Here is a 12253-nt window from a genome sequence, read left to right as displayed (position 1 = left end):
AGGGGGTAACTTTTCGTGAGGAGAGTGTCACTAGAGTGCCCGCGGTCACCGATTTAGCACCCTTGAATTAGGTGATAGAAAATAGTACATTTAGTACAGTTTCAATAAATCCACAAAACACACTTATGATCGACAAATTTTTCGCTTTTTTAATACTCATTGCCGCTGAAAATTAAGAAAATCTTAAACAGTTCGATCATGAAGGACGGCGCCACAATCATTCCACGTGTGGTACCGTTGCGCCAGCACTGTCGCAGCTACTCGCGCGAAGTTTAAAAAGAACGACTATCGCCTTGGTGCCGTTGCGCAGCAACGCGCGTGCGAAGTTTAAGATAGTAGAATATCATTCCGCTCTCTTGTTCATCAGGACGCAAAAGAACTCGGACATTCGGACGTGATTGATAATGACGAAACTATAAAATAAACTTACTTTGCCCGTAATTCGATAAAAAGTCAGAACATTGTTATTGATATTTACAGTTAACGTTAAACGCGACGTACAAGAAAACCCTACCCTGCCTAACAAATAAACCAAAAAATGCTACTACTCTTGAGTATACCTCGCAAAGCATATCCGAGGCCACTGCATTCACAAAATCAAAAACTACTAAAATAGTGCCACCAGTCACCTATGTCGTTACAGACCTTTTATCTTACGGCATGATCGGAGGCCGGAGTGAAAAAAAAACCATGCGACTCATTGATCGCTGTTCGCAATCGGTACATAACACAAATTGAGACAAAGATCGCTGGTTAGCACTGGTCATTAGTGATCACTAGTGGTCAGGGATGAAGGTAGGAGTACACCACTGATGGTCAGAAAGGTCCAGGAAGGACTAGAAAGGACCAGGCGATCTCAGGAATGGCTACTAGTACGTGATGGAGGACCCCAGTTCAAGAGTTTGCGACAAACTCTGTACTGTCAAGACTGTTCCATTTACAACTAAAGGTCGCCGATGTTAGTTCGCGATATCCTTGATCTCGCTATCCAAAAGAATACCTCGTTTAACCGTTTACACTCGATGATATTGTAGGAACCTTGTGTTCGCGACGATAAAGGTAACGCCCGTGACTGTAAACATCACGACGGTTAGCCGATCACGGGAATATATGAAATACATAATGCATACTTTACTCAATCATAACAGGTTATTGTTTACCAATAGCTTCTTATTCAATTTATAACTTTAATAAGCTTTTAATAATAAAACAGCAAAATCACAGTTTTTCCGATGTTGATTATTACTTTTAATAGATTCAATTCATTCAAATGTCAAAATACAAGTCTCCTTTCATTATGGAAAATTTATTCGTGTCATTTCACACATGAAGTTTTATTATCTAACAATATTGTTAATAAAAGCATCATATGTTTATGAATTTTTTCTAATATTTTTAAATAAATGCAAATAATCAAGTATGTAATAAATTTTTTATTTTTTATAAAAACTAAAATCATTGAGATATGTTTATTTGCTACATCCTGGTAACCGTTTATCTGATTGTTCTAAATTATGTCCATAATTACGAGTGAACAATGTTGAAATTATTTTCCTTTTTGTTCAGCTGTGTTTGAATTTATGTCAATCGTTGTTCTAAGAGACTGCATTATTTTACTACTGAAACGTTATGTCGCGACAATCAATACAATGAATAAAGAATTTTTGATACCAGCAATACTGTATTGATTGTCATTTAAAATTTCAGTATTTTTGATTCTCATCCCTATCATTTATAGCGCTACCATGCAAAACCAGCCTCAATCGATGTAACAGGGCGTGACATAAAAATGGTAAGGGATACTAGTGCCCCCGATGGTGTGTGACAAAATTTTACATTGCATGTTATATCTATCCTATACCTCGTCTGTAGTCTCGGACAGTTTCTTGAGTAGATATAATTGAGGAACGTTGTTTTCGGGTTACTAGCGTGAGGAGATTAAGTTATGTAGACACCTCTGGCTTACAAAGAAACTGATTCTATGAAAATAGCCGCAAAACTCTGTAATATTAAATTCGCATGCGTCGCAAAAAATATATTTATGAATATAGTTGTAGAATTCCGCCGTGGTAAAAGCACATGAGTTTGGTTGTACAATTTATATCAAGTGTGCATATGTAAAAAAAAATTGTTAATTTTTTGTATACAATCTCACCTTTTCTTGTTATCTAATTTACAGAAAGTATTAGAAACATCATCTGTAAAGAATTGAAGAATTCTCGAAATCCATGTTAATAAAATGCACTATTTTAAATTAAAACTTATTGAAGAATGTGCACAAGTTCAGTTATTACTTTAACTCTAAAGCTATAATTGATCATATTTATTTTAATAGTTAATTTTTGTTTATTTAATTGGATTGTGTAGCATTAATTGAATATTACACATGTTTAAAACTGTTTACTTTAGAAAGAATGAATGCTTATCTAAAAATGGTTTCTATATATGGTTTGAGATGGTACAAAAAGTACCTGCCTTTAAATGTATTTTATTTCCAGAGAGGTAATATAAATTTATTTATTACCATTTTTATGCAACTATTGATATTAATTATTAAGTTATTATTTATAAAAATCATTAAAAAATAATTACTAACTCTGATTGTTTTAATTCTGATTGTTTTAACATTTTTCCACATTTGCCATAGCATAGCAATCAGTGAAATCAATTTGTAATATGTTATTCATTATAAATAATCTTCTAAAAACATCAGGAGAAACTGTTTATTTAATTGTGTTCTGTGTATAACAATAGATGTAATTTTTTATTTTGTTTAGTTCTCATTATAAATCTTCTTTAACAGCTAATATAGCCACACTAAATGGAGTCAACAATAATTTTAATAATCATATTGTTTGGTTGGATATGGAAGTATGTTAATGTTAATTATGCAACTTTATACAGTTTCTATATTTGCAATGTACATTTCAATATTATTATTTTATTCAATGTTTTAGATGACTGGACTTGATGTTCAAACATGTCGCATAATGGAGGTAGCTTGTGTAGTAACAGACAAAGATTTAAATATTGTAGGTAACGAGTTAAATATAGTTATACATCAACCTAATACAATATTAGACAATATGAACAAATGGAATACACAGCAGCATGAAAGTGTAAACATTTTTTTATTAAGAATTTTTTAAAAATTAGTCAATAAAAATAGTCAAATGATATTTTTCAGCACTATATAAATTGTTTCGATTTTTAGACAGGATTAATTAATGAATCACGTTTAAGTAAAATAACCATACAAGACGCTGAAAAAATTCTATTAAATCATTTAAAAACATATGTAGAAGAAGGTGTCAGTCCACTTGCAGGAAGTTCTGTCTATATGGATCGTATATTTTTACAGAAATATATGCCGACAGTTGATAACTATCTGCATTACAGACTTATAGATACTTCTACTATCAAAGAATTAATTAAGTAAGTATTGTATGTATAAGAATTTTTCACAAACTCATTATGGAAATATATAAGTTTTTTTTACTGTAGGATATGGAATTTAAATATCCCTATGTTTAAAAAGGGTCATAGGCACAGAGCATTAGCCGATATAAAAGAAAGCATACAAGAATTAGAATATTATAAAAAAAATTTATTTCATTCGTAACCATTCCATTATCTAGTATGTATACATAAATTATATATAATTGTATATGATTTGGTGTGAGTTATGTTCCATTTGCATTTAAATGGACGACAACATTTCATTGCTCTCAGAAAATTAAGTATGAATAATTTTATAACCTAGGTTAATTCATACATTGTTTATTTTCCTAAATTTCGCAAGATTTTAAATGATGCGGTTTCTTTAACGAAAAGTTCTTCATTTCAAACAACATATCGTTACAAGATTAATATTTAAAAAAAACTTCCGATCACTAGGTGATTACACGACAGGTCGGTGTTCACGGACAGGATTTGGCTCATGCGCATAGCGTCCTCAACGAACACAGATTTGGCCTTCATGAGTTATTTGCTGATCATCTCTGCTGTAGAGTCGCGAGAGCCAAAATTTTTGGTTAGAATATTTTATAAAATAAAATAAACTTACATTAAAGTGACAAAGTGAATAAAAAAATATTTAAAATTACATTACGTACAAGTTTTATTCTTTCCATTTTATTATGACTTGCTTGCTAACACAAAACAAATTTGAATGTCGGTAGGTTATTGTTTAAAAAATGTTTATGTATTTATATATTTAAGAAATTATTTTGTAATTTTATGAATATGTGAAATGTATGATAATTAAAACATTTATAAACCTTTACATCTGAATATAATAAACTTTATATTTACAATACTCATACAGGGTCAGTTCAGTATTAAATAAAAATAATCGTTCATATGGCAAGAAACATATGTTTGATAATTGTCCAGAAACTTGTTGGAATTCTGATGCGGTAACAAAATATTTCTTTAAAATATTTTTATATTTAAGTTATGTACTAAAATATTCCAACTGTTCAAATTTACATTGTCTCAAAATAATATACATATATTATAGGGAACTCCACAATGGATAATTATTAATTTTGAACAAGAGTGCAATGTAAGTTCTTTTGAAATTGAATTTCAAGGTGGATTTGTTGGTAAAAATTGTCAAATAGAAATTGTTAATCAAAATATTGAATATTTGGAATCATTTTTTCCAGAAGACAAAAATACAACGCAAAGGTTTAATTTAAAAGAATCAAAAAAAGCAAAAACCTTCAAATTTATATTTAATGAAAGTTCAGATTTATTTGGTAGAATAATCATATATAAATTATCTATGTATTCATAGTTTTATACTTTTTAGTGGAATAAATAATTTTTTAATATTATGTATTTACTTGTATGTATTCCTTTTATTGACAAGTATATGTTACATAAGAAGAAAGCTACAAAAAGTTTTTAATGTATCATATTTTTAAAACATTTGTAATAAATTGATTTTACATAATATAATTTATTATTAAACTGAATTTTATGACATTATTCCATAAAATATCAGAGTTAGTTTTTTAATATTATCCATTCATTTATATGTTTTGAATTAAGTTGAACTTAATTTAAATCCTATTTATTTATTAAAATGCATTGATAAAATGTATGTTCTTAAATACATATACACATACTCTCGCCCCTCAATTTACGTGGCATATTTTTATCTGAATCTCTTTCCTTGCAGCTTTCCTTTTCAATATTTTGTTTTCTCTTACACCGACAGACTCTATTTACGCGATTTTCATTCGGATAGAACAAATTCACGTAGAACGAATTTTTGTATAAATCGAGGGTCAGGTGTATTGTTACTTTCGTAGCAAATGCTTACAATGACTGTGTTATGAAATCAGCCAGAGAAAAAACTTATGCATGCTAATTTTTGGAAAGATGAAAAGTAACAATTTATTCAGAATGTACCGCTCACAGTGTTATTTGACTTAATAAATGTTTTGTTTACAAATTTTGGTAATTTAAAACGAATGTTACTTTAGCAAGTTTTTCAAAATATAAGTAAGAATTCTTCAAGGAATGGAAGCTACCCTTTGAGTTGAAATTCATGTTATACAATTTTTATTGATACAATACAATACGTACAATGATAATAGATATATGATAAAATCATAAACTGACTTGAATAGTAAATGATATCAATTTACAAAAATATTCACTTAGAGTAATTTAATTTAAACGATGTATTAAATAATCTAATTTAAACATAAAGAAATTGCATGTTTTGAATTCTACATTCAAGTATATACAATATACTTACATAATATATTGACAATGGGATTGAAATAAATCAGATACATTTTTATGAAATGTATCAATTAACAGAAATAGCAGGCCCCAATTGTCGCATTAATTTGTAACATTCCTGAAGCCTTTTTCTATCACCCACTCTTTCAAGAGTTTTAGCAGCTTCCGCAAGCATACCAGCACGTTCTCCAGGAGAAGCTAACAACAATGCAGGTAAATGTCGGCATGCTAAGCACAAAGCTACTGCATATTCCCTTTCTCCACTATATTGTTCTTGTGATCGATCTTTACCACAAATAATTGAAGAACGAGAATTTTTGTGATGCAAACTGCGATCTAATAGTATTTGAGTTTTCACTGGTGTTGCTCCTGCCATTATACGCGCTGTAGCTTCGTAAAGGAATACACGTGCTAATGTAGACTAAAAAAGATATGATTAATAAATATAATAAGTCAAAAAGTAAATATTTATTTTTTCATTATATTTAAACTTACTGGAATATGTTGACACAGTTGCCTCAAACAAGCTAAATCACGCTGAAAACCTCCCAAAGAAATGTTTATGCTTGGCCTTTCCAAATCATTGTCCAACTCTTGCCAAAGTGTAGTTCGCATCTCAAGTAACCAATCACAAATCCATAATTGAGTAAGCTAAAAAGTTTACATAAGTTAAAAAAAAATTGTTACAAAGTATGGACATATAAACACAAATTTCATTGGGACTATTTACATATGGTGCCGAGACTTGCCACAGGAGTTGCACTGTAGAAGTATTGCATAGTTATATTTCATGCAATGCAACTACAATGCACACTTGTAACAAGTAAGCAGTTGTATAAGTATGTAAATGTTATCGTTACTAAATAATTCTAACATCTAAATTAAAGAATATGTTCTAAGCAATTGTTTTATAGAATATTTATACATCAAAATAAGCTTATTAACAAATAGCAGACATAGAAATATTAAATATCTTACCAAAACATTTTGTGATGACTGTTGTTTACAATTATAATAAACCAAACACTGTTCAAGTAATATTCCTGCTTGATCAATTATACGCATGGAAGCCGATTTAGTTGTAGCTTTTGCTGCTTGCAAAGCATTCAATACGATGTACGGCAATGGACTAACACCATTACTATTATTACAGAGTTGGTAATTCTTTTCGTAAGGAAATTTGCTCTCAACAATGCTCCAAGCTTGTGAATCATCCTCTCTCAATCTCCAACATGCTGCTACGTAAAGAACTGCTCCCCACCATAAACCAATTTCATCTTCACAATCTAAAATATAATATTAAAAATCAGTTTCTCGAATATTAATATATTACAAAAAAAAACACAAGTTTTGTTAATATTAACGTACGTGTAACAGTGACTTTATCAGTACACAAAAAACCAGCATCGACTCCAGCAGAAGCCATGATACTTTGTCCATATTCCAAAATTGAAGATAAATGAGCGTCTCCAGCCGTACCGGTTAAAATACGTAAACAGTGACCAATTAAATAATCTCTATATGCACGCGATGCATATGATAGCGGATCAGCTTTGCTATTTTGAGATGTAAATTCATTATCTGACTGATCTCCGTACTGCCATTTTTGAAGTATTAAAAATCTCACTCCTTCTTCGCTCATAATCCATTTTAATTTTGATGGAACCTCACATGATGATAATAATATGCGCGCCTTACCCAAATAGTATTTGTGAATAAATGGAAAGAGTGACTGTTTAAAGCAAAGCGCGGCATTAATATATATTTCAGCTAACAATGATTTTGGCATAGTTTCACCAGCAGCTTCGGCATAATTTACTGCAGATAAGGCAAGATACAATGTTCCACTTTTTGATCCTTCTGTCAGTCGCAAACAAAGCATGTGTTGATAAATAATAGCTATTTCCATAGCAGACATTTCTGCTTGTTGTCGAGTGGTTTTTTCAGAAAACCATTTATGAGTACATAAGATCCACTTTCCAATCATTAATTTATGAAGAAGTTGTCTTATGATTTGCCAAGTAGTGGCAAGCCAAGCTTCTGTACGCGATGCTGGATATGGACGACCAAAGTACTGTAAGCATTGATGCAAATCACGGCACGCTTGACTGGATTCATTTTTAGATATATTAAATTCCGCTTGCCGTCTCCATCGATGAAGTTCAAGGAACACTTTACTATCAGGTGATAATATTGGATCACCATAAAGTAGTAGTCTACAAACTCCACCAATTAAAAGTATAATATTTGTTAACCACAGGAATACATTACTCCAAATTGGATTTTCAAATTCAGACTGGTCTGAAAAGTGAACAATATTTATAAATTATATATTACTATTATATGTTATACAATGTTATCTGATCTGGAATATCAGTACCAATATATATATCAGTATCAATATCTGTACCTTGATAATTAAGAATCGTACGGCCATCTAGTTTAGTATTTATATAATCGGATTTCAATCTTCCAACATTATTGAAAACAAAACCTAAAGGATTGAATACTAAAAAGAGGAACATGACACCACAAAGTGTAAGCCTTGTATGATCTCGTATTCCTGTATTTGTCAAAACAGATGTTGAATGAATATTTTGTAACGCATCTGGGTCATCTTTAATAGATGATGGAGATGGTGGAGATAATGGCGCTGGTGCAGGAGACAGAGACGGTTCGCTTGAATCTGACCTGGGTGGTGTTAATTCACCACACACTAATAAATCGCGCAAATTTTGCCTCTGTGCAGCCATTTTTAAAGCCATATTTTCTGCTTTCAGTTTTGCATTAGAATTCTGTAGAAATCTGAAATTTTCATATTTGTATAGAAAAAGTTTCTGTACAAATATGAAAATATAATATAATGCATGCATAGAAAATGAAATACGACTGTATATACCTTATATAATCAATAGTCTTTCTCAAGATAGCTGACTTATTTAACTTGGCATCCTCACCTACAATAATATTTTTCAATTCTATAATTTTATCATTAATCGATGTTCTGTAACGACGTTCAATAGCATTGTGGGCACTGCGCTTGACTTCTTTTACCCTTGGTACACCTACGTGTGCACTTGTATTCAGACGGTTAATCTGTACTTTGTCTGTGTCCAATACAACAGGAATACCTAATTAAAAATTTAAATGTAATTAATTTTAATATTAGGTTTACAGGATCCGTCAATCTAACGGATTTTGGACTTCATAAGCAGTATTACAAAAACCATTACTATTATTTCCGTGCAATTTTTACTGACTTTTGTTGATAAAATGATACGAATATATACTCAAATCTATTTCCCTCTCAGTTTTGTAATTTCAAAATTCTGTATGATGTATACCTATTTCTCCGAATACCCATCAATTGGCGGGTTGCATCGAACCAGATATCAACATGCCGCGGTTCGTCAAAGCAAGGAGTTTTCACTAGTATACCACTTGCAAAAAATTATTTATACAAAAAAACAACTTTAGTGGTGACTATTTGGACGGACAAGAGAGTTACCGAAACCAGCAAAAGGAAGCAAAGATAAAATGACCTCGTTTACCTCACTGTATTGTAAATTAGATAACTGCGTTCTCACTATTTACCAGAGTAAACTAAAAGTAAAAGTATTGTTATTAAACACAAAACATACATTTGTGAAAGTTGAGAACTATTACAAACGTGTTCCGAAAATAATTAGATTTTACAATATGACCAAATTTAAAGTAGATGTAGTCGATAAAATGGCGTGCAAATAAATGGATTCAATCATCAAAGATTTTTTTCCTATCAGTCTGCAGTTCACAAATACGAAAGTTTTGTCAAATTATAAATAGGCAAGTCCTGTAGAAGTTTGTATAAGTTAATTAAATCTGTTAACATTGTATAAGTAAATTAAATCTGTAAATATGTGTAGTCATAAAATCTGTATAGTTATCATAGAGAGTACTAGCTTAAGAATATTTTTGGTCACTACATCTTTGATGGTTTAAATATTTCATTTTAAATAAACCCATGTTTTATGAAACCAACATAACCAAATTGTTTTTAAATTAAATTAATCGTTTTTTTTAAAATACATGTTTTCCTTTATCCGTCAGTTTGATAACTGTCCGGAAAAATAGGTATACAAAAAATGTCTGTAAACGTAGTGTTTATAACTACATTGATTACTATACTAACCAGTAGTTAGAACTGTTCCATTGGCAGTATTTACTAATGTATGTATTTGATGTGGCACAGATGTTGAAGTAACAGCTTGTGCTCCTCTGGAATAGACAACTGATTCTGACTTTATGAGTTTCGCTGGTAAAAGGAGCTGCCTCTGTTGTGTAACTGGTGCTATTGTTACAACAGGTGATTGAACACTGAAGTTTACATTTTGTGGAATAGCGTATTGTGAACTAAATACTGTAGGTGCTGGTGTTACAGATATCCTTTGAGGTCTACTTGGTACAGATGTTACATCTTGTAATTGTGGCTGTTGTTGTTGCAACTGCTGCTGTGGTTTTTGTTGTTGTGATTGTTGTTGAGTTATACAAGAAATCTGTTGTGCACTTTCTGTCACTGGTGATGTTAACATTACATTTCCATTTGATAAAGATTTAATAATATTTGGATCTTTAAAATCCTGAAATTCTTTGAAATCTTTAAATTCCTCGGTAGCGTTAAAATTTAAGAAATCTAAGCCCTCAGTATCCATGCCCAGAGGTTCATCCAATTGTGATAATAATGCGTCATCGTTAAATAAGTTTCCATTTTTTAATAGTTCACTCTCACAATTTGTAAGGAGATCTGAAAATCAAAAATAAAGTATATAAATGTAGAAAGTAAATTCAAAATTATAAAATGTATAGATACTATTTATATAGATAAATCCTAAATATAAAAATAAACTAAACTTATATAAACAAACACCAACTATAAAATAAGTAGCAATAAAAAATTTAGTGTTAAAATTTTTGAATACAAATACTTATTTATAATATTTAATTAATTTCTAAAATATGATATATATTGTAATAAGTTAAATAATGTTAACATTATTATGTAGTAAACAATACATTGATTTTTATATATTTTATAATATTTTCAATATTAAAAGTTTTAAATATCCATAATTAACTCTTTATGTTATTTTTTAAACAACATTTTGTGACTCATTACATAGATAAGATTATAACAGTTTTTTCACATAATTATTTGGAAAGATTTGTTTATAATATACAAGAAATAACTGCAAAAATATCTTTCTACAATTAAATTTTTTATATTCATATATATATTTACAAAATCATAGAACATTAAACTGTAAATAGCAAAAAATATTTAAAAAATATGAAAGGTTTAAATGACTGTACATGTCACGTTTAAAATAAATTTGTGAAGTTTAATTTAATAAACACGACATGAGACTTACCATCGATACCAGTTACTTCATTTAAATTGAAGCTGTCATTTGACTGAAAATTAGAAAAGTCGTTGTCTTGTGTTGAGGACCATCCCTCGGGATCTGCCATTATGGCATATTATGTGTTATAGATATTTATTTTCAGTAAATACACGAGGTAATTAAAACAACAGAACTTGCTGATATGTCAAACGTAATAACTAACAAATTACGAACAGTCACCCTACCTTTACTACAACCAATCACAGAGTTTCTAAAGATCGGACGATATTACGTCAGTTATGTGTTACTAAGATTACAAAATTTATTACAAACTATAGACGCGTTTTTATCAAAATATGTCACTGTTAACAATGTGCAAATTTTCATGAAATAGAGAAAACATGATTTGTGTATAAGATTTTATATTGTTAATTAATATTTATAAATTTCTATTTAAATGTATATTAAAAAATATTTCAGGGAAAATTTAACATTTCAACCTAAAAAATATTAAAATTAGTGAGATAAATATATTATCTGCACAACTTCAAAACAGAATACGTCGCAATAACAATGATGGTAAAAACGGTTTGTCACATCATATCCTTTCATTGGTCCATTTTATATCAGTTGGGAATGTATTAATTTAAATTCAAAAACTCTAAAATTAAGAACTATCTCCTTTGTTTCTTGAAATGAAATATTATAACGACACTTTATAATGTAAAATATTTTAATAATCCGTGTTTAATTAATAATGCAATAATCAAGTAAAATTTGTAAAATATATTATTTAAATATTGTCCAATAAACAAGTTATCTTTTCAAGTAACGCACCAAGGATGCATAAATCGGTGCCCGTGGGCACTCTAGTGATACTCCCCTCATGATAAGTTACCCTTTCCATATCTACTTTTACATGGATTGAACACTACCTAGAACTGCTCATATACACAGTCTCTCAAGATATAGGATAGCATTGCAAGCTTATAGGACTCAGTGTCACATATTCTGAATTACCGACTGCATAAAAAGACAAGGGTTTTGTTCTATCCTCAACGCCTAGAGAACGATCAATAGGAAAACTATATCAAAGTAAAATGATTGAAATT

General features: G+C 30.0%; 3 protein-coding genes across 6 annotated transcripts; 2 read left to right on the top strand and 1 right to left on the bottom strand.

Moving 5' to 3' along the window:
• Positions 1 to 1824: 1824 nt before the first annotated feature.
• LOC116431141 (oligoribonuclease) lies at positions 1825 to 4093 on the top strand. 3 transcript variants are annotated; one of them, XM_076374465.1, is made up of 7 exons: positions 1825 to 2003; positions 2410 to 2502; positions 2804 to 2871; positions 2958 to 3119; positions 3215 to 3435; positions 3505 to 3637; positions 3898 to 4093. In XM_076374465.1, the coding sequence occupies exons 2-6, from the start codon at positions 2415 to 2417 to the stop codon at positions 3620 to 3622; spliced, it is 657 nt and encodes a 218-aa protein (XP_076230580.1). In that variant the 5' UTR covers positions 1825 to 2003; positions 2410 to 2414; the 3' UTR covers positions 3623 to 3637; positions 3898 to 4093. The 3 variants fall into 3 exon arrangements, 2 of the variants coding, with proteins under 2 accessions (XP_076230580.1, XP_076230583.1); XR_013001480.1 differs by having other exon boundaries at positions 1830 to 2502; positions 3505 to 3740; XM_076374468.1 differs by lacking the exon at positions 3505 to 3637 and having other exon boundaries at positions 1830 to 2502.
• LOC143176927 (nuclear receptor 2C2-associated protein) lies at positions 4027 to 4841 on the top strand. 2 transcript variants are annotated; one of them, XM_076374470.1, is made up of 4 exons: positions 4027 to 4177; positions 4328 to 4418; positions 4523 to 4567; positions 4671 to 4841. In XM_076374470.1, exons 1-4 carry the CDS (start codon positions 4140 to 4142, stop codon positions 4701 to 4703), a joined length of 207 nt encoding a protein of 68 aa, XP_076230585.1. In that variant the 5' UTR covers positions 4027 to 4139; the 3' UTR covers positions 4704 to 4841. The 2 variants fall into 2 exon arrangements, with proteins under 2 accessions (XP_076230585.1, XP_076230584.1); XM_076374469.1 differs by having other exon boundaries at positions 4523 to 4841.
• A 710-nt stretch (positions 4842 to 5551) lies between these two features.
• LOC116431140 (Sterol regulatory element binding protein) lies at positions 5552 to 11446 on the bottom strand. The gene is made up of 8 exons (XM_031986177.2): positions 11169 to 11446; positions 9932 to 10543; positions 8660 to 8891; positions 8171 to 8565; positions 7129 to 8061; positions 6739 to 7046; positions 6256 to 6411; positions 5552 to 6181 (listed from the first exon to the last, which is right to left on the bottom strand). The coding sequence occupies exons 1-8, from the start codon at positions 11266 to 11268 to the stop codon at positions 5828 to 5830; spliced, it is 3090 nt and encodes a 1029-aa protein (XP_031842037.1). The 5' UTR covers positions 11269 to 11446; the 3' UTR covers positions 5552 to 5827.
• Positions 11447 to 12253: the final 807 nt, after the last annotated feature.

Source organism: Nomia melanderi, chromosome 2 (assembly GCF_051020985.1).
Source record: "Nomia melanderi isolate GNS246 chromosome 2, iyNomMela1, whole genome shotgun sequence".
Lineage (NCBI taxonomy): Eukaryota > Metazoa > Arthropoda > Insecta > Hymenoptera > Halictidae > Nomia > Nomia melanderi.
This window is presented reverse-complemented; position numbering and strand designations above follow the sequence as displayed.